Here is an 18,402-nt window from a genome sequence, read left to right as displayed (position 1 = left end):
TATCTCGAACTTGATCTAAGTCCAACTGGAGGTGGAAACGCGCCTAGGTGTGAATAGCCTGTTGCACCTTCGGATACAAGTGCACCATCCGCTGATACAGATCCGGATGCTGTGTCATGAGAACCTGAGGATCCCACGCCATCGCCGAGAAGATCGTCTCAATCCCACTGCTCACAGGCGTCATGAGGATCTGGCAGATCTGCAACCCAATGACAAATGAGAACGCCATGATAACGGCGGTGAAGTCCCCGTCGGAGTTATACCCTGGGTTCGTGAACTGCAGATACAGGTACGCGAGCAGCGCACAGACGTACGAGACAAATACTGAGCCCATGGAGATTACCGGCCTAATCAGGCAGTCTGTCACGAGGGCGTCGATACCGCGGTCCTTCATCATCGCCCAGGTATCCTTCGCGGAGGGGATATAGGCCTTTCCGTACAGCGCGATGTGGCAGAAGGCGTACCGGTTGAAGAATGTAACCAGCCAGTCGAGCAGGGAGATGAAGCAGCCAAGGATCCAGAACATGATGCTCCCGAGGAGATTACCCTCGGCGGCTTCATGGCGCTGCGCGACTGAGCACATCTGCCGGAGGAAATTGATGATTGCGATAATCAGGCTGCCGAAACTGATACTGCCGAAGGAGTAGGTTGTCGCGCGTTTGAACGCGCCACGGGTCGCGTGCGCGGGCATGCCGTTCGACGAGTTGCTGAAGAAGTACCAGGACCCGTAGACTCCAGCGATGGTCGTGTGCACGGTGTTCTTGATGAATTCGCTGAACCAGTACATGGCGAAAGTGACGTAAACGACGAGGCCAATGACCCGGGCGCGGCTGCAGCCGCCGTTTGCGCAGGAAGGATTGGTGGCCTCGCTTCCTGGTTCGAAGGCGACGTAGATTGATACCAGAGTGACGGAGAACCAGGCTGCGAAGGCAACCGAGACGATCCCACCGATTGCGCTGACGACGAACATGTGCCCATATTTCCGCGAAACGTCCATTGCAGTCTGCAGCATGAAGGCCGTGAATGGGATGCGGGGAATCCAGCTGATGAAACAGATTATGGCGAAGACGCCGAAGATGAGGAAGACGATGCCGCCGCCATACTGCTTTCTAGCGATGTAGTAGATTCCGGTTGCGAGGGCGAAGACGATGTTGAGGATGCCGGTGGCCCAGATGAAGAACTTTGGGAAGTGTCTTGCGGTGAGAAAGTAGCCCCAAGAGAATGCGAGTGTCACACATAAGACGAAAATGAACAGCACAATAGTGTTAGTGTCGAGCGAGACGCTGTTCGACGAGTCGTAGATTCCGGTTCCATTAAAGCCTTTGTATTTCGAATAGCGGTAGATCGAGAGTCCGGAGACGGCGACGTATCCTAGAAAGACGGCGATCAACTGCCAGAGTCAGCACTGCCTTGATCAATGGAAAGAAAAGGCATACCAGAAGACCCGCCCAAAGGTCATGAAACTTGGGCTTCTCAACCTTGAAGGCGTCGTCGAAGCCGTATACCGCCTGGTTGTAGGTCGGGGGGGACTCCTGCGGCGGCTTCGGTTCAGGACCATTGCTATTATTGTATCGGTATTGGGTAGGGTTTGGTTGGAAGCCGTTCTGGTAACCAGGTTGAGGATTCTGGTACACAGGCTGAGGCTGCTCGAAGGCCTGGTTGGGATTGTAGTAGCTGGCTGCCTGTCCGCTCATGGTTGTGTGGTGTGCAGAGACGGAGAGTCGAGACAGGGACAGGACTGGAAGAAAACAGGGGCTCAAGAACACTTTGGTTTCATTCTCGGCCCGTCACAGTTACTCCTAGGCAGCAATCGGCGTCATGGTGATGCCACGACCGGCCCATTCATGTGTTCGTGCTGGGCGATCCAAGGAACTGAAAACTCCACTCAGCCCTACCAAGTAGTACCGAAGATCGACAAGTTGCGTCTTATTGGATCTGCCATGGCTCTATGTACAGTAGCGCAAACTAATGCTACCTCGTCTAACGCTTTTGGTCTGCCAGAAAAATATCTACACGAAATCGTCGGGACTTCTCTGAGCCCCACATGTTCTCAAATCGCTGCACAACGGAGATTAGAAATTAGATCGTAGACGGGCGTGATATGAAAGGGTGCGTCACCGGAACGCATGGTTCCTCATCTGACGCCACGAGTCGGCAAAAGTGCGCTCGAGTCCGGGGATGGGCGTCCGAGACCTCGTCGGCCACTCGTCCGTTGCTGCGTGGATCTGACCCTTGCTCAGGGCTTGTGACCTTCGAAGTTTCTCCTGACGAACGGCTGTTCGGCGCGCTGCCCTTAGCTCTTCGATGCGACCTTGCCCGACGCGGTTTCGCCGGGTAAAGCTCTCTTCAAGGAGGATGTTTGCATCTAGCAGCCTCTTGGGCACGGTCTGCACCACTTGGAAGACTTCCATCGGGTCGGACACGGCCATAATTTCCTTCTCGCAAGCCTTGAACAATCCCATGGATACCCGGAAGAACGTTTTCGATCCTTCGTAGAAGAAAACATCCCAGACGCGCAACGTTGTCTCAAGAGGCAACGTGCCGATGAACACTGACATAAGCCAATTTGTCAGGCCAAGGGTGATATCAGGCAACCGGGAATTTACAGAAAGTGGTGCACTCCTGGATCTGCTCCCCGTGCCCGCAATTTTGTTGTAAACATTTGGGAGCGACTCTTTCAGGAGCACCATGAGAATCCAGAGATCGACATTGGCCCCTTCGAGACTAATCTCGTGGGTGCTTGGAAGATAAACAGATGTGATGATGTGCAGCATCCAAAACGTCTTTTCCTCGGAGAGAAAAAGCAGGAGTAGTCCAGTGATAAAATTAAGTGACTGTGTGTACCCAATCTGAGGGTTGTGAGCAGCAAAAGCATAGAGGACACGGCGGAGCGATCGGATCATCTCCGTCTCGACCACCACACTCTGACCTGGATTTCCATTTGTTTGGCCTGTTTGTTCAGGCTTAAAGTGGATGTTGTCCGGAAAGGTGCGATGCAAGTCGCGCTCAATGTGTTCCTTATCGTCGTTGCTTGGCGAATTCATCACCTGCTGGACCAGCTGATCATATAGCCCAGGGTTTCGGTTCAAGTGCTCATAGCCGCCGGCATACCAAAACCAGGCTGCGCCTCGAAGCTCAGGTGGAATGCCTTTCCGTACAAAGCGCTTCACTTTCGAGGATTTGGGAGGAAACGTCGTAGGATTGGTCGAAGGTAGACCGTTCTCGCTGAGCAATTCGGCCCATTTTATTCTTCGATTTGCAGCAAATTCGGCGTATGTACCGCTCCAAGCCTCGTACTGCTGCAGAGTGACATATGAAGTGGTCTTGCGGAACCCATAGCAGTCTCTTGTTTCAGTAGCAATGGCCAATGGAGGAGGTACAACACCAGGAAGCATAATCTTTGTCTCCGCTGATCGAGGAGTAGGGGGAGGTTGAGTGGGTGAGGCCGGCTCTGGCTCTGGTTCTGGCTCTGCTGAAGGCTCGTCTAGCGAGTCCGCGTCCGAATGTGACTCCCCTAGGAACTGTTTATTCAACAGGTTTTGGTCGGGTCCGTTCAATTGCGGTTGTGACGGTTCTTCTGATTGCGAGAATTCTTGTGTTTGCTCCAGAGGCTTGTCGACAGGTTCGACTAGAGGCTGATCAAACGATTCATCATCTGACCAGGCCTCTTTTACCGGGGGTTCTGATGATGGAACATGGTTGCGGAAATCTGATTGAGAGGTTCTCCGGGGAGGTAAGTCGTTGTTAGTAGGTTCGAGTTCAGGCCCATCCAGCATCAGTTCGGCAGGCGGTACGGGGTTCAATGCTTTCAACTTGCTGTCATCTAACAAATCCGGTGATCCTGGCTCTTCTGTCACATCGCTAAAGCCATCCAAGTACATGGAGATAGCATCTTCGACGCTCATTCCTTCGTCCTTATCATATGAACCATCGGGTGTGTCTGGAGACAGGTCGGTAATTGAGCTGCTTTTTGTCAATACGCTGCTTCGCTCTGTTCCGCTCGCATGCTCAATACTCGAGCGCGACGTCATAGCGGAATTCACGCTAGATCGGAGCACATCGTCGCCGTACGGGTCAGATGGCCGAGTGTTGTAGGGGCTGCGCGGTAATGCGAGTCCATGAGGGCTAGGGGTGTGTGCAAGATAAGGTCTGGATCGCTTGTTTTCGAGTCTAGACGTAGAAATAGAGAGCGGGAGATCCGTCGGGTTTGGTGGTGTTCTCTGACGAGGGGATCGTTCGAGCTCCCCATTCGCTGGGGGCGGTTTCGTCCGACGCTCATGCGGAGATCTTGAGGATGTGGGTGACGGGGCTTTGTGGTATGTAGGTCTGTTGATCGAAGAGTCGTCGTCGACCCATAATCGAGGTGAAACGGCGCGTGGGGCGGAGTCGAGTCGGGGAGGGTATGCAGGGTATTTTCTTGGAGAACGAGGAGGATGCGGAGAAGGAGCTGCGCGGTAGTAGGATTGCGGAGGACGGAGCCCGTCGGCAGTTGAGGGTCGAGGATAGGGAGGATTGATTCTTAAAGGATCCAGACGAGGAGGATTAGGGATCCGGCGCCGATTTGAGGGATCATGGTTGTTGCCCATCGGACCCTGAGGCGGATATCGAAGGGGCCCATGTTCCGTGACCATTGCCACGACCGGTGAAAACACAGTTCCCGCTGGACATTTGTTGACAGTTGATGAACGGCGACTGCTGGAGTGCAATTGTTGTTAAAACAGGAGAGAAAAAATAGCGAACGAAATGAGACGAGACTGGCTGGTCGCGGAGGTAAAATGAGTGAAAACTGGGCCAGCTTGAGCTACTGGGCCGGGCAAGGAAAACCAACGATGATAACGAACGAGATTCGGGATGGCGCGGCGAGAGGTCGGTTCAATCCATGAACAACAGTCACGATCCTACCAGAGGGTCAAATAGCAGCTCCATCGTCCGATCCGGAGGAAAGGAAGAGACTGAGAGACAAAAGAGCGCGAGGACTGAGTTAAGGTGGGAGGAGACGCAGAAAAGGGGAAAGCGAAGAGCGACAATTGGGTCTAGTGCGATCTCGAATTCCACAGAGTCCGACAAAATAATGATGTTTCAGTACAATCATAACAATGCCAGCGATCTTCTACTTCTGATTGATATCCCGCCTTGTTTGACAGCATCGATACTCCTGCAGCCGCCGTCCTTGCGTCAGGTCGTCTGCATCCATTCGCTGAGCGCTCTTCCGACTCACTTACCTCGACTCGTCTGGGGATCCCAATTTCGTCTCTCGACTCTTTGCCCTGTCAATTGGGCCCGTGCTTCTCAATTATCAGTTTGGGGGGCGCAAAATCTCCTCTCAATTATGTCCAGCCTGCTGAGCACTGAATTTGGGGGTGTCTCCTAGGCGCTGTGATGGGTCACTTTCAAGGGCCACTCGTTCGGCGCTTATCCTCCCCATCTTCTGATTGATCCCTAAAACGCTCTATCAACTGCATGTTCACCAGGGGGCGACAACCGTGGCCCAACAAGAAGTCGAGAAATAAAGAATCGCTATCCATGGCACTGAGCCGTGGGTCCGAGCCGTCCCGTCTGGAGTTCTACATCGCCATATCACAAACTGGTTCTGGTTGAGAGTGGCATCTGACGGTTGAGCTGCATCCGCATCTCATATTCTTTCTTTGACAAACGCTGGAGGAGCTCCGCGGCCCAAGATTAGGACATACGGAGTACGGAGTACTGAGGAGCCTATACACGGCCTGAGCTGCTTCTGTGTATCTCGGCATCTCTTTCCCGACCTGATCTTGAGTTCCAGGCTGTTCTTTGCTCATTTTTCTCGACTTCATCCACAAAAACGACGGAATTTCAGGGCAGATTGGGTCACAATGATGTCAGGAAACCTGTTATTCTGGCGCTTAACCCAGACTCAGTAATCGAACGGTACCTGTTTCTTCCTTCGAGGCGGATCGCGGCCGTCTCCGAGTGGACGGTTTCAAAATAATGTCCCGGTCTCGGCCCACCGTTGAGGTCATCAGGATTCAGGGACCGCGACAAAGGTTTGATTGCGATTGCTCGGGTCAACCGTCAGGCGGTTCCAGAAGACGGAGCAATATCCGAAGTGCGACCGGCGATTTCGAAATGAATTTGGGGTCGTGAGACGAGCTCAGATTGAAAGATCTGTCTAATAATAGGCCAGTCGTAAGTCCAACTGTAGCATTATTTATCCTTGCCTCGGTTCGCAGTCTGCTCGAAATATTAGGCATGTTACCCAATTTCTTCTCACCTAAGCATGAGATCAGCTAAGAAAAAATGCAATGAGTTTTCCGCAGCACTCATCTTATCTAGACTTCAGAATCCAGATAGAGCGAGACCATAAAAGTCATGAGGGACGCCCCTCAATTGCTGTTCACGTCCCATGGAACCGTGCGATGGTGCCTGTGCCTGCTAGGCAGGCGCGCGGAAGCCTGGAGCTTCAGGCGATGAAGCGGAACTTTGTTTATTGCAGACTTACGGTCACCAGTACGAATGGAGCTTTTAAAAGCTTCAGCTCCCAAGCTCTTTGGAGCTCTGTATCTATCTCAAGAATCAATTCTCAAGAATCAGTTCTCTGAAAAAGTTTGTTTTGTTGGCTTTGAGCTAATCTCATTTCGCCCCAGCTGGTCTGCGCCGCATTTCAGCCTCAGATTCCGGGGTTCTCGTGGTTCCCTCCTCTCCCCTTTCCATCTCCTATTCCCGTGGGGTTCCACGCGTTCTGCGGACTGTTCAAAGTCAATTGCATTGCAAAATGCCTGCGAGAGCGTTCAACAAACTGGTCATCGCCGTGAGCGGGACCTTTCCCGGCTACAAGCAAGGTCGAGCCCCCATCTTGCGTCTTTTCGGGGGTTGTCCCTCGTATACTAAGCGTGAACTGACTTGCCACTCAACTGCTGCAGCCGACCTAAGGAAGATTGTGGAAAGCCAGGGCGCCACTTTCTCTGCGACAGTCGGAGCAGATTGCACTCATCTCGTCACCACTCAGAAGGAGGTGGAGAAGAATAGTACAAAGTGTGAGTCAACACCGCATACTTGCCTGCTCTCTGTGTTTCTAGCTTATTTGGCCTCCAATACCAGTCCAGCAAGCCTGTGGGATCCAGAAGTGTGAGATTGTGACTCTCAACTGGCTGTTGGATTCAGACAAGGCAAACAAGCCGATCTCCGAAAAGTCATACCATTTCGGCACACATAACCCAGAAAATAAGAGCCAATTCGATGCTGCACCCGCCAAAGCGGAGAAGAAAAGAAGCGCCAAAGATGCCCTGGATGCTGATGATGATGAGACCAACAAGAAGCTCAAGAATGGTGTTGAAGATGCGCAGCGGGTAACCTCGGAGAAAGCAGGCAAACTCAAGGTGGACATTGACGAGGGTTATTATCCCAACGGCGTAGGCTGGAGCGGTAATTGTCTCTCTTATCGTGATATCGGATTGTTAACTAACGAGTGAGACCAGGTCCCTCGGTATATGTCGATAAATCAGGCCTTATCTGGGATGCTACTCTCAACCAAACCGTGGCTGCTGCGAATAACAACAAATTCTACCGCATCCAACTGCTCGTCTCTAGCGATGGCACCATGTATCAGACGTGGACTAGATGGGGGCGCGTTGGTGAGAACGGTCAATCTGCCCATCTGGGTAGCGGCTCCCTTGATGACGCTCAAAGGTTCTTCGAAAAAAAGTTCAAGGATAAGTCCGGTCTTGCTTGGAAGGACCGTTTAAAAACCCCCAAAGCAAACAAGTACACTTTCATTGAGCGCAACTACGAGGAAAGCGACGACGAAGACGAAGCGGAAACCAAGCCTGGCAAAGCAGTGTCAAAGACTGTCCAGAGTAAGCTTCCTAAGGCGGTTCAGAACCTTGTCAGCTTCATCTTCAACCAAGAGTACTTCCTGTCAACCATGGCTCAAATGTCCTACGATGCGAAGAAACTGCCACTTGGCAAACTGAGCAAGAGGACCCTTCAAACTGGGTTCGCGACACTCAAAGAACTAGCAGAGCTTGCGGCCACACCGACTCTCGCGACTTCAAGATATGGAATGCAGTTTCAAGCCGCCATGGAGCAGCTCAGTAACCGCTACTTTACCACGATTCCCCACGTGTTTGGCCGCAACCGCCCGCCTGTTCTAAACGATCAGGCCTATATCAAGAAAGAGGTCGAGCTTCTCGAGACCCTCACAGATATGGAAGTCGCCAACAGTATCATGAAAGACGCGAGCAAGGTAGAAGATGTGAACCCAATTGACCGCCAGTATGAAGGTCTGGGAATGCAAGAAATGACACCCCTGGATCATTCATCCACAGAGTTCCAGGAGCTTCAGAACTATCTCACTGAATCGCGTGGCGCCACTCATCACTTGCGATACAAGGTCCGTGCCGTTTTTGCCATTTGGATTAGCGATACTGATATTGAATAGGTGCTTGATATCTTCCGCATTGAACGAAATGGTGAACACGACCGATTCAAGTCGTCCTCGTTTTCGACGCTCCAGAATAGCAACCGTCGTCTGCTTTGGCACGGTTCTCGAAGCACCAACTATGGTGGTATTCTCAGCCAGGGTCTGCGCATTGCTCCCCCGGAGGCTCCTGTCAGTGGTTACATGTTTGGCAAGGGTGTCTACTTTGCCGATATGTCCAGCAAGTCCGCCAACTACTGTTGCTCTTACAACAGTGGAGGCAAGGGTCTGCTCCTCCTGGGTGATGTTGAGCTTGGTGATCCCATGTACGAGCTTGTGAACTCCGACTACAACGCTGGAGATAATGCAAAGAAGGCAGGCAGCTACTCCACTCTGGGTATGGGTTCAACCGTTCCTGGGGCTTGGAAGGATGCCGGCTGTGTCCACCCAGATCTTGAGGGGACCCAGATGCCTGATGTCTCGGCGGGACCGGGGCAACGCAAGGACAGCCAGAGTTACTTGTTGTACAACGAGTACATTGTCTACGACGTCTCCCAGATTCGTCTGCGCTACTTGTTCTTCGTCGACATGCGATGAGGGCACTTCCGTCTTTTTCATATCTCTTTTCTTCTCTCTTCTCTTTCTACTACTTCGTGTTTGCATAACTACTATCATGTCTGAGTATCGGCGTCAAGCGGCATTTGCGGGGAGCACATAATCTTCATATGATTTTTCACAAGCAAACCTTTTTTTATCGCAACAGCTAGTTTCTAGTTCCTCTTCCTTCCCAAAATCCACATGAACGGAACTTCAATGTTTTCTCCATCCTTCTCCTCCAGATCCGTAACAACTTCCCTCGAAACAACCTCAAGCCCAATCTCCCCAAGAACCTCACACGTCCTCTCCGCTCCCCAGCCACTCCAAAACATCACCCCGCCCTCAGCCCCACTCCCCAACCATCCGCGATCAAACACCCCCTCAATCTCCTCTACCCCAAAATTCCCCAGGAACCAGCCTCCGGGCTTGAGCCACGAATACACCCTCTTCAAAAACACCACCTGCTCTTCCCTGGGTAGGTGAATAATACTATACATCCCCAGCACAGCATCGAGGCTCGCATTCTCAAAGGAAAGAGCCATCATATCCCCACCGCGAAACTCAACTCTGTCACCAAATTCAGACAATCGATCCTTTGCAACCTCTAGCTGCGCTGAGGAGATATCGTTCGCGATGACATGGAATCGAGGTAGCCCTGTTTTGGGGTTTGAACTTTGCGCTAAGAGCGATGTTGTCGGGATTCCCGAGCCGGCGCCAACTTCGAGGACTGTCTGCTTGCCACCATCACCTTCTCTTTCTTGAGAAGGGAGGTCAGCTGGGAGGTGCTTGAGGAGCTTCGTTACATAGTGGGTGCGTATCGCGTGCGAGGATTTCGTCCATTCGTTGTAGACGGGCGTGATGCTGTCGTAGGCCTTTTGGATGTTTTGTTTTAGGGGGTCGAGAGGGGTCATTTTGAAGGTCGGTTGGGTGGGATAGGTAGGTTAGGTTGTCTTTTCCTATACCTGGAGACCTGGAATGGGTTGTTGGCGAGGGCAAGAAGGCGTGGGTGAGAGGTAGGTTTTATATTGCCGATACTGTAGTACGGAAGTAGATAAATTGGAGTAAAGGTCGGGATCCTGCTTCGTATGCGTATCGACAGGTTTCTTGAGTCACTCTTGTGAGTCACTCCCCACTCACTCTACACATTATAATATTCGACTTGTTATTTTCCAACTGGAGTACTAGAGGAATTCCCCGGGGAAAGAGGCGCGATGTAATGCTCGAAGAGGGGCAAATATTAGACCTCTATTAGGGCAACCCGTGCACCCAAGGAACCTATATACAAGATGTATAAAAAAAGCCAAAGGATATCCAAAAAGTCATCGGCCCATAACAGCCATATCCATAGTATCATTAAGTATCCAGTACTCAGCAGCAAAAGGAAAGTAAATCAATCAATCAAAAAAACATTGGTATCATGCCTACCCGAGCGCCTTCTTCAATCCCCACGCCATGACTTTGAACGCAACCGTCAATGCCCAAAACATCAGCTTAATTCCCCAGACAAAAAGCTTAACCAGTCCGCGCGCAAGACCGGGCAACTCCTCCTTCTTGGCGTGTTTCTCCACCGTCGAGGAGATCTTAACGCCGTACTTCTCGAGGTCGAATTCCTCGGGTGAAGTTGGGGAGGAGTTTGCGCTGGATTTGCCCTTTGATTTGAGGCGCCGTTTCGTTTGCATCTGGGTGAGCTTTGAGCGGAAGGAAGTCCACCACTTGCGGCGCTCTTTTGGAGTCTGGATCTGGGTCCGTGTGTGTGTTGGGATCTCGATGTCGAGATGAATAGGCTCGGCGTCGTCGCGTTCTGCGAGTGTTGCAAAGAGCTTTGGTCGGGCTGGGCGGGTGTTTGTATATGTAGGCTGCGGTGGCGTGGGAAGTTGCATTTGGGGCCTTGTCGGGTCGTAGAGCGGCATATCGCCCAGGACGGGGTTTGTGGCTGTGTCCGAAACCGCGACGGCGAGGATCGCGGCAACGACAGAGTCGATGGCATATAAAGAGGGAATGGCATCGTTGATAGCAGATGTGCAGATGGACAGGGTCATTGTGCGGAGGTCGAGGGAGGCGAGAGTCTCGTCTGATTCGGACTCTGACCCGGAGAATGGGAGGGTAGATGTGCGCGGTGAGGCGACTGCGGAAGCAGCGCCATTGAGCGTATTAGCTGGAAGAGGAGCTGTAACGAGGATTGTCGGAGCTTGACTTTGTCCTCGGTTGGCTGATGGGGTTGAGACGGTGACGTGCAAGGCACCAGAGCGGTGCTGTGATTTCGGAGACAGTGGAATACCAGCAGCGCCGACTAGGGCCGGCGGCGTGGCCGTTTCAGGCTCCTGACTCGGATACTGTCGGTTCAACGAAGGATGACGCAACTCATATACACGTTTAATCGCGTTCCATGAGAGCTTGCAAGACTCTAGAGCGGCTGCTTTCTTTAGAGCGTTCGCTTCAACCTCTGCCGCATCCGGAGGTGATAGCTGGTGTTGTCTGGCTAGGTCTGCCGCTTGGTCGATGGCAAGCATGGCAGCGAGCCGTGAGAAGAGTTGGGAGACAAGGCCATCGTTGGGGGGTTCGCGACGACGACGATCTTGGAGTTGGAACATCATGATGGGAATGTTGCTGTTGGGTAGCGAGGGGTTTGCTCTAGTGAGAGACAACTCGTTCGTGGAGTAGGTCTGCATGGTGTAGAATGGTGAATTAGGGTCCCCGAAGACGAAGGTTGCGGGATCGGGCCTGTTGTGTTGATCATAAGTTAATCAGTGTGTTTCCAGGGCTTGAAAGTGACGGCTTACCGTTCCATTCGAAGGTTGAAACTTCCCGACGCGCCAGCAAGCTTCTGCCCATTTGTGATGTCCCATAGATTCTTGAGCTGTGCAGAGGTTGAGTACTGAATCTCGACAGGGTCGAGGACGTCCGCTGGGAAATCATGGACGTCAGCTGGAACGGTCTTCGGCCCAAGCACCCGGTCAATCTCTGGTACTGTGGTCTGGATCTCAAGCGAGGGCCTGTATCGTGGTCGCGAGAAGTTGTTGGAGACGCCATTGCAGTACTGTTGTTGGTTGAGAGGTGCGGTAGGGTTGAACTGAGGGAATATCGACTTCATGGGAATGACTGGAGAGACCGAGGGCAGCGGAGGACTGTGAGGTCGGAGGTTTGCCCCATTTTGTCCGCCAGTACTGCTTGATGTCTGGTTGACCTCACTCGAGGGAATGCCTCTCCGTTCGGGCAGCGGACTAGATCGGGATGGCGACTCGGTCGATGGACCTACCACTGGCTCGGGGGTGAACAAGCGTGGCGGGGGTGGAGGGACATTCACTTCTGGTGGAGGCTTGATGCTGCTCGGCTCAATGATCTGGAAAACCACGGCCTTTGCTTCCGCACCCTTCCCCTTGACGTCTTCCAAGGGCGTGGATACCGTTGACTGGGTATCAATTGAGGGCCTTCTGGGACCCTTGCGGAAAGGGTTTTTGGGGACCCCCTGCGGGGCAGGAGGCGGGAAAAGCTGAAACTGGGAACTGCTCATAGCTGTACCTCAGACTGGCTGGGCTGTAGATGGATGAGACCTGCTCAATGCCAGTTCAATGGCAGTCAAGAGTAGGCAACTGAGGGCGAGGCTTGCACAGCAGTCGCGTCGCACATAGAACAGCCCGTCGACCCAATCAATGAGCGAGAAAGACAGAACAAAACAGCAGAGAATACGATGGTTCCAGCAGCAAAGTCGAAAAGTAGGAAAAGGTCCCGCAGCCATCACTATATACCAACATCGCCAGCCACGGTTGCCAACCCCAGGACGAAGGACAAAGTGGGCGCCCGTCATGTCTTGGCTCCTGAATCATCACAAAAGTTATCTTGGTGGAGAATCAGGGTCTGAATGATGACAGGCTCCTGCGAGTGTGAAGAACAGGCATTTGTTCTGCGTGTTGTTCCTGAGAGCCCACGCGGGCGCTTAACGCCGACTCCTGCCTGGCTGGTCGGAGATCTGTCGGTCCCAATCACATCGGGTGGCTTGCCTGCATTCGCAGCGCTTAGAGAACGGTTCGATGGCGACGCTGATTTGCTGTCTCCCAAGCGCTGAGCTCTCGAAGGATGAGGTCCCATGCGATAATGGGCGGTCACCATATGGTAGCGTCCAGCGCTGAAGGAACAGAGGACTCGATTGGCCCGTGAACTGGGTCAGTGCATCGCTTTCCCAGCTTGGAGTCTTCCAGTAGGAATAAACTCGGACCAGGAAGCTTCTGTGATTTGGGGGAGTCCCAAATGTTGATAAGATGAGTGTTGGTGACGCGAGGCTGAGAAAGCAAAAGCTGAGGAGGGACACTGCAGGGCGCCAACGGTTCGGCGGAGCGCAGACTGACACGGAGTATTTTCTCTATTATACAAATTGTTTCAAGTCTATCCGACACTCTATCATGACACAATATATGTACAGGGGAATTAGGCCTTCAAGGCTCACCGTCCCCATCATGGACTCCTTGAATGAGCCCTTCGGCCATGGCGATGGCCCCCTCCATGTCCCCTTTATTGTACAGGAATAAGCCCTGCAGAGCTGCAGCGCTCGTGCTTTTTGACCGATCGGCTTTGAAGCCGTTCTCGTCTTCAAGAACTCCCAACTCTTGGAGCCTGTTGAGGAATGTTTGCCGATATGATCCAGTCGTGTCCAGCTCGCCATAGAACCTGTCCCAGAGACAGCCAACCTGATGGCGAGTGACTTCACCTAGACGTACAGTCATGTCCACACGTCCAGGGCGAACAAGAGCCGCATCAAGCCGCTCCACGTGGTTTGTGGTGAGGAAAACAATTCGCTCTTCGGCGCTTGCTACGCCGTCCAGGGCATTTAACAAGCCGGAGAAAGTGACGTTTGCCCCGCGATAACCATCCTCGTCTGTTTGGGTTCGGCGGTTCGAGAAGGCTGCATCCACGTCCTCCAACAGCACGAGCGTCCGCTTAGGAATAATAGTCAATAGGTAATTGAGCCGATCGTCAGTCATCCCCCGCTGGCTCAAATTCATGATGGCAATATCATAGTCCAGTTCTCCCGCTAGAGCCTGGATAAACGAACTTTTGCCAGTCCCTGGTGGCCCGTACAGGAGATATCCTCGGCGGTAGGGAATTCCACGGTCGTGGTACCATTTCCCACTTGACAAAAAGTCCTTGACATCTTCCACAATACGCTCCTTCACACCTTTGTCTAGTATAACTGATTCCAACGGACGTTTGCGTCGCGGTTCCCCAAATGGCGTCCAAGAGCTCGTCTCGGCACGGTATATCGTAGTCTTTCCCTCGTACGATTTCGCAGCATAGTTATGAGCCTCCGTAAATAGGTCTTCGAAGATGTGGCGCTGCGAGTAGAGTGTTGTCAGGGTGATTGTCTCCCACGGCCGACCAGTAGTTATGTCTTGCGATTTAGACTCTCGCATTCGATTGACGAAAATAAAGGCGTTTTTATAGCGTAGAATATGTTTTCCGGGTCCTGGGACCAGCGTGAAATGCGTATGAATTGCGCCGTTCGGTTGCTCTTTTTTCAGAGTTTGGATGGAAAGCTGGCGCATTCCGGGGGTCAGTCTTCGCATGAGCGTGTCCATCAAACCGGGCCTGCTGGCTGCGGACTGTGCTGCGCTAAGCTGCGATTGTTGATAAAGTGTCATCCAATGTAGGAACCACGGGTATGAATCGTCCTTGTGCGTGATTTCGACCTCCACCAGCATCCGTCGTCGAAGCAAATCCGCGCCATGTCGAAGGCCTTTACGCGCGACTCCTAGGGCAGCTCCAAGTCCCGCGAGACCGAATCCCTAATAGCGCAAGTAGGTCAGTCTGCATCCTACCTACCCTCTTCGCGACCTTCAAGTCTTCTTACCGCTGTGAAAAAAGGGTTGCTCGTAAGTTGGGAAAGCAGACCGGCGTCTCCGGTCGGCTGCGCTGCGGCCTGGATGGCCTCATTTCTTCGATGGACGACGAGATCTTCAGGGGAAGGCTGCCCTGGAAGACTTGGTCCAGTCTGGTCCATAACCACCATCAAGATCCACTGGATCGTTTCGGTCTGTGACCGTCTGTCGAGGGCATTTAAGAGGGAACCCCAAATTGGATTAGATCATGACTTTTTCGGACCACGGGCCGAGCTAACTGCTTTTGTCTTAAGGTTTTTGTACCGCGTACTCCGTATCCTTTATCCTCTTCCAGGCTTCGATCTGGTATCTCTATATGATGACTCTATCTCTCGGGTATGACCAGGCTGCCTTGATGATTGTCGCCATGGGTATGCCCTTAGGCGGCGGGGAGTGCACTATGTAGTAGAGATCTGGTGACGAAGACTGGAGTGGGCTCCCTCTAGAATCTGCGGGATCTGAAAGAGCGAACCCGAAGGACAACTCCTCCATAAGAACTACATCTCGTCACTGAATCTCTCCAACAACTAGCATCATCCTTGCCTTTAGTACCGTCTCCGATGGTTGTTTTTCATATCTTCATTCTGCCCCGTTCCTTCAATATCGATTCTCGGACGAATCGGACAAACTGGAAACACCGACAGGAGTTCTTCCGCACGGAGATATCGGCATTAACGGCTTCTGGCTTGCATCAGCCAGAAAATGACATGAAGGTCTCGGATGCGGAGTCGGTGCAAAACCAGGCCGAAGGCATCGCAAGCTACGTACATGACTCCTAGGTGGCTTCGATCGCATCCAATAAAAAAAACCCGATTCTGTTTGCCCAGCGCGGAGTGTTGCACAGGAATCCCGTTTTAAGCCAGCGCTGCCTCCCATTCTTTCTTATATAGCGCAGTCCAGTCCAGGCGCAGTGGTCAGCAAGCATGCATTGCTTTTTGCGACGCTGGTCTTACTTTCGCTCATACACGAAATTCGCATACCAACCTCGAAGCGCGACTCAATTCAGGATGGCATCATCCACCGCGACCGTTGTCTACGCCTTGACCGTATCGGCATCTCCTGTGCGTTCAGCGGACCCAGAGGATGCCAGCAAGAAAGCGCATCATGTCAAAAACGGATTTGACAACCCATGGGAGTAAGTTGGAAAAGTAATCGTCAAATGCGCCTGATTCTAACCAACGCAACAGCTCCTGGATCGCACCATTTAGCAAACAATATAAGGTTCTCTGGTGAGTGCACAGTTTTGACCAAGCCGTCCGCAAACCTGTTAATAGTATACTAGGCGTTTGGCATCTGGCAAAGCCAATCGCCCTGATACCACTCCGCCAACCGTCCCAGTAAATAAACCAGAATTTCTACCCAGCCGCGAAGCCTCAAAGTCTTTGCGTGCCACATGGTTAGGGTAAGTGGCTCAGTTGCGAGATCGAAACCTGGTCCTGTTTCATAGCTGATTTTTTAGTCACGCTTGCTACTATGTTGAGTTCCCGGGTGGTCTTCGAGTGCTGTTCGACCCTGTCTTCGAGGATCGATGCTCCCCGCTGTCTTGGCTGGGGCCCAAGCGTTATACAGAGCCGCCTTGCCAAATCGCGGACATACCTACCATCGATGCGGTCGTTATTTCACACAACCACTATGATCATCTCTCCCTTCCAACCGTCAAGGATATCCATAAGCGACACCCGAACTGCCATTTCTTCGTCCCTTTAGGAAATAAGGACTGGTTCATCAAGACCGGAATACCTAATGTGACGGAGCTCGATTGGTGGGAGGAGCGCGATATTACTCTCTCTCCCTCGCAGCCGGGCACCGAGGTCAAGGCGCCTGCTGAGGGCAGCACTTCAAAGCGGGCAGATATCAGTGCTCGAATTGGATGCTTGCCTTGTCAACATTTCAGCGCCAGGACTCCCTTTGACCGATGCAAGACTCTGTGGGCATCGTGGTATGTGGAGTCCGGGGGTCGCAAGGTCTACTTCGCCGGGTAAGGGTTGTCTAGATTGCTCCTCGTGGAAGTTGTGCTAATCTTGAATTCTTTGTCCAGAGATACCGGTTACAGAACAGTACCCGAGCTACCAGACGGCGTGGATGACCATGCGCCAGAGTACAACTTCCCTTCGTGCCCCGCGTTTAAGCAGGTCGGGGAATTCCGAGGTCCATTTGATCTCGGCCTGATTCCCATCGGCGCGTACGATCCGCGATTCTTCATGAGCCCTATCCACTCGGATCCTCACGATGCGGTCGAGATCTTTAAGGATACCAGGTGCAAGCAGGCACTGGGAATGCACTGGGGAACCTGGGTCTTGACTGAAGAGGATGTCTTTGAGCCTCCAAGGAAGCTCAAAGAAGCGTTGAAGAAGCACGAGATACCTGAAACTGGAGTGTTTAACATATGCGATATTGGCGAGAGTCGAGAGTTTTGAGATTGAGTTCGAAGTCTATATATATACCATGGGTTGGTTAGGTGTTTGGTTCTCATATAAACTCTATATAATCTCCTCTTTCTTGGATACTGTACATTAGTATTTATCTCACATTTGATATGATAATTCCATGATCTATTATTCATGTCTCCACGAAATACCCTTGATAGCAACTTTGAAAGAGTTCTCGCTTGCAAAATAGGCGTGTGTATAATCTTCTCATATATCAGCATTGCCGTAGGAGCTGGACTTCGAGAAACAGGATTGAGCCCATTAATTTGTTTAACAAGACTAACTCGTGGCATACTCTAGGACCAGGTAACTGAGAAAGTAATGATCAAAATGAAATGCTTGATCAGCTCTTGTTTATATATCCGAAGCGTCATCCTTGTCCAGCTCCTGTCTCTCACCATCCTCCTCTGCGTTTACACAAGTCACTTCTGAGATCAATAACCTCACTTCCCAGACACCTTCAATAGGAACATATCAAGTCTTTTACAAGTTCAACAGCGAAAATGACAACCAACTCCACGGTTCTAAGAACCATTCTCTGTACCAGCCCACCAAGCTCTAGAAGCCGCTACCACAAAAGGCCCCAGCCCCCTCTCAATACACCTCGAAGCGGCAAACTACAGCCAGCCGATGATAAATGCTCCATGGTGTCCGAGGAAGAAGTCATCTTCGAGCTCGACGAAGCCGCCCTCTCCAGGCTCCCCACCCACCTGCAAAACAACATGCGCGAGATCCAAGCCGAGAGAATGCACCGACTTCAGGAGGAGCACAAAGACAATCTCCATCACAGAATTCGAGTCCGAAGACACAACGACTCGAACGAATACGAGAGAGATGTCTACGCAGAGAAGTGGTACCAGAATATGCTTGGCAAGGTTGCGGCAGCGAAGGAGCTCGAGGCTCATACAACGAATGAGAGAGATCCTGAGATCGCGCGGCCTCAGGGGATGAGCTGGTGCCCAATGAGGCATGGCTGGGTTCCTGAATATGCATCTTGGGGTGCGAGTCGAGGACGGAGTGCGATGGTTGGGTCTGGTAATACTTGTGTTGCTGGACTACGTGATACCAGGGGATTTCTGAGAAGCTGCCTGCCCTGTGCGGAACAGGCTGCGTC

General features: G+C 52.1%; 7 protein-coding genes across 7 annotated transcripts; 3 read left to right on the top strand and 4 right to left on the bottom strand.

Annotated features, from left to right (window-relative positions):
* Positions 1-43: 43 nt before the first annotated feature.
* Positions 44-4,631, bottom strand: BJX68DRAFT_254481 (plasma-membrane choline transporter-domain-containing protein; the record flags this gene model as incomplete). Its single annotated transcript, XM_071042890.1, has 3 exons — positions 44-1,390; positions 1,437-1,755; positions 2,119-4,631. 3 exons carry the CDS (start codon positions 4,629-4,631, stop codon positions 44-46), a joined length of 4,179 nt encoding a protein of 1,392 aa, XP_070900530.1.
* Positions 4,632-4,755: 124 nt separating this feature from the next.
* Positions 4,756-5,468, top strand: BJX68DRAFT_57224 (uncharacterized protein). The gene has a single exon (XM_071049424.1). It carries the CDS (start codon positions 4,880-4,882, stop codon positions 5,369-5,371), a length of 492 nt encoding a protein of 163 aa, XP_070900529.1. The 5' UTR covers positions 4,756-4,879; the 3' UTR covers positions 5,372-5,468.
* A 1,023-nt stretch (positions 5,469-6,491) lies between these two features.
* Positions 6,492-9,334, top strand: BJX68DRAFT_234627 (putative poly(ADP)-ribose polymerase PARP). Its single transcript, XM_071039773.1, has 5 exons — positions 6,492-6,815; positions 6,897-7,010; positions 7,075-7,398; positions 7,452-8,365; positions 8,414-9,334. The coding sequence occupies exons 1-5, from the start codon at positions 6,749-6,751 to the stop codon at positions 8,987-8,989; spliced, it is 1,995 nt and encodes a 664-aa protein (XP_070900528.1). The 5' UTR covers positions 6,492-6,748; the 3' UTR covers positions 8,990-9,334.
* On the bottom strand, positions 9,077-10,037 carry BJX68DRAFT_57229 (class I SAM-dependent methyltransferase). The gene has a single exon (XM_071049425.1). It carries the CDS (start codon positions 9,898-9,900, stop codon positions 9,163-9,165), a length of 738 nt encoding a protein of 245 aa, XP_070900527.1. The 5' UTR covers positions 9,901-10,037; the 3' UTR covers positions 9,077-9,162.
* A 210-nt stretch (positions 10,038-10,247) lies between these two features.
* Positions 10,248-11,810, bottom strand: BJX68DRAFT_57220 (uncharacterized protein). The gene is made up of 2 exons (XM_071049423.1): positions 11,770-11,810; positions 10,248-11,710 (listed from the first exon to the last, which is right to left on the bottom strand). Exons 1-2 carry the CDS (start codon positions 11,775-11,777, stop codon positions 10,411-10,413), a joined length of 1,308 nt encoding a protein of 435 aa, XP_070900526.1. The 5' UTR covers positions 11,778-11,810; the 3' UTR covers positions 10,248-10,410.
* Positions 11,811-13,011: 1,201 nt separating this feature from the next.
* Positions 13,012-15,027, bottom strand: BJX68DRAFT_234618 (bifunctional AAA family ATPase chaperone/translocase BCS1). The gene is made up of 2 exons (XM_071039772.1): positions 14,832-15,027; positions 13,012-14,766 (listed from the first exon to the last, which is right to left on the bottom strand). The coding sequence occupies exons 1-2, from the start codon at positions 14,988-14,990 to the stop codon at positions 13,420-13,422; spliced, it is 1,506 nt and encodes a 501-aa protein (XP_070900525.1). The 5' UTR covers positions 14,991-15,027; the 3' UTR covers positions 13,012-13,419.
* Positions 15,028-15,866: 839 nt separating this feature from the next.
* BJX68DRAFT_265581 (putative Zn-dependent hydrolase/oxidoreductase family protein) lies at positions 15,867-17,276 on the top strand (the record flags this gene model as incomplete). Its single annotated transcript, XM_071045283.1, has 5 exons — positions 15,867-15,994; positions 16,047-16,088; positions 16,142-16,261; positions 16,319-16,837; positions 16,898-17,276. 5 exons carry the CDS (start codon positions 15,867-15,869, stop codon positions 17,274-17,276), a joined length of 1,188 nt encoding a protein of 395 aa, XP_070900524.1.
* Between the last annotated feature and the right edge of the window lie 1,126 nt (positions 17,277-18,402).

Source organism: Aspergillus pseudodeflectus (assembly GCF_044049435.1).
Source record: "Aspergillus pseudodeflectus strain CBS 756.74 chromosome Unknown BJX68scaffold_15, whole genome shotgun sequence".
NCBI classification, from domain to species: Eukaryota; Fungi; Ascomycota; class Eurotiomycetes; order Eurotiales; family Aspergillaceae; genus Aspergillus; species Aspergillus pseudodeflectus.
Note: the sequence above shows the minus strand (reverse complement) of the source record. Positions and strands in the feature narration are given on the sequence as shown.

Excerpts from the sequence above, each read along its gene's own strand:
- BJX68DRAFT_57229 (XM_071049425.1), bottom strand. The coding sequence starts at position 9,900 with ATGACCCCTCTCGACCCCCTAAAACAAAACATCCAAAAGGCCTACGAC.
- BJX68DRAFT_234618 (XM_071039772.1), bottom strand. The coding sequence starts at position 14,990 with ATGGTGGTTATGGACCAGACTGGACCAAGTCTTCCAGGGCAGCCTTCC. Across the intron at positions 14,767-14,831 it reads GCAACCCTTTTTTCACAGCG|GGATTCGGTCTCGCGGGACT; the intron begins GTAAGAAGACTT and ends TTGCGCTATTAG.
- BJX68DRAFT_57224 (XM_071049424.1), top strand. The coding sequence starts at position 4,880 with ATGAACAACAGTCACGATCCTACCAGAGGGTCAAATAGCAGCTCCATC.
- BJX68DRAFT_234627 (XM_071039773.1), top strand. The coding sequence starts at position 6,749 with ATGCCTGCGAGAGCGTTCAACAAACTGGTCATCGCCGTGAGCGGGACC. Across the intron at positions 6,816-6,896 it reads CTTTCCCGGCTACAAGCAAG|CCGACCTAAGGAAGATTGTG; the intron begins GTCGAGCCCCCA and ends CAACTGCTGCAG. Across the intron at positions 8,366-8,413 it reads CTCATCACTTGCGATACAAG|GTGCTTGATATCTTCCGCAT; the intron begins GTCCGTGCCGTT and ends GATATTGAATAG.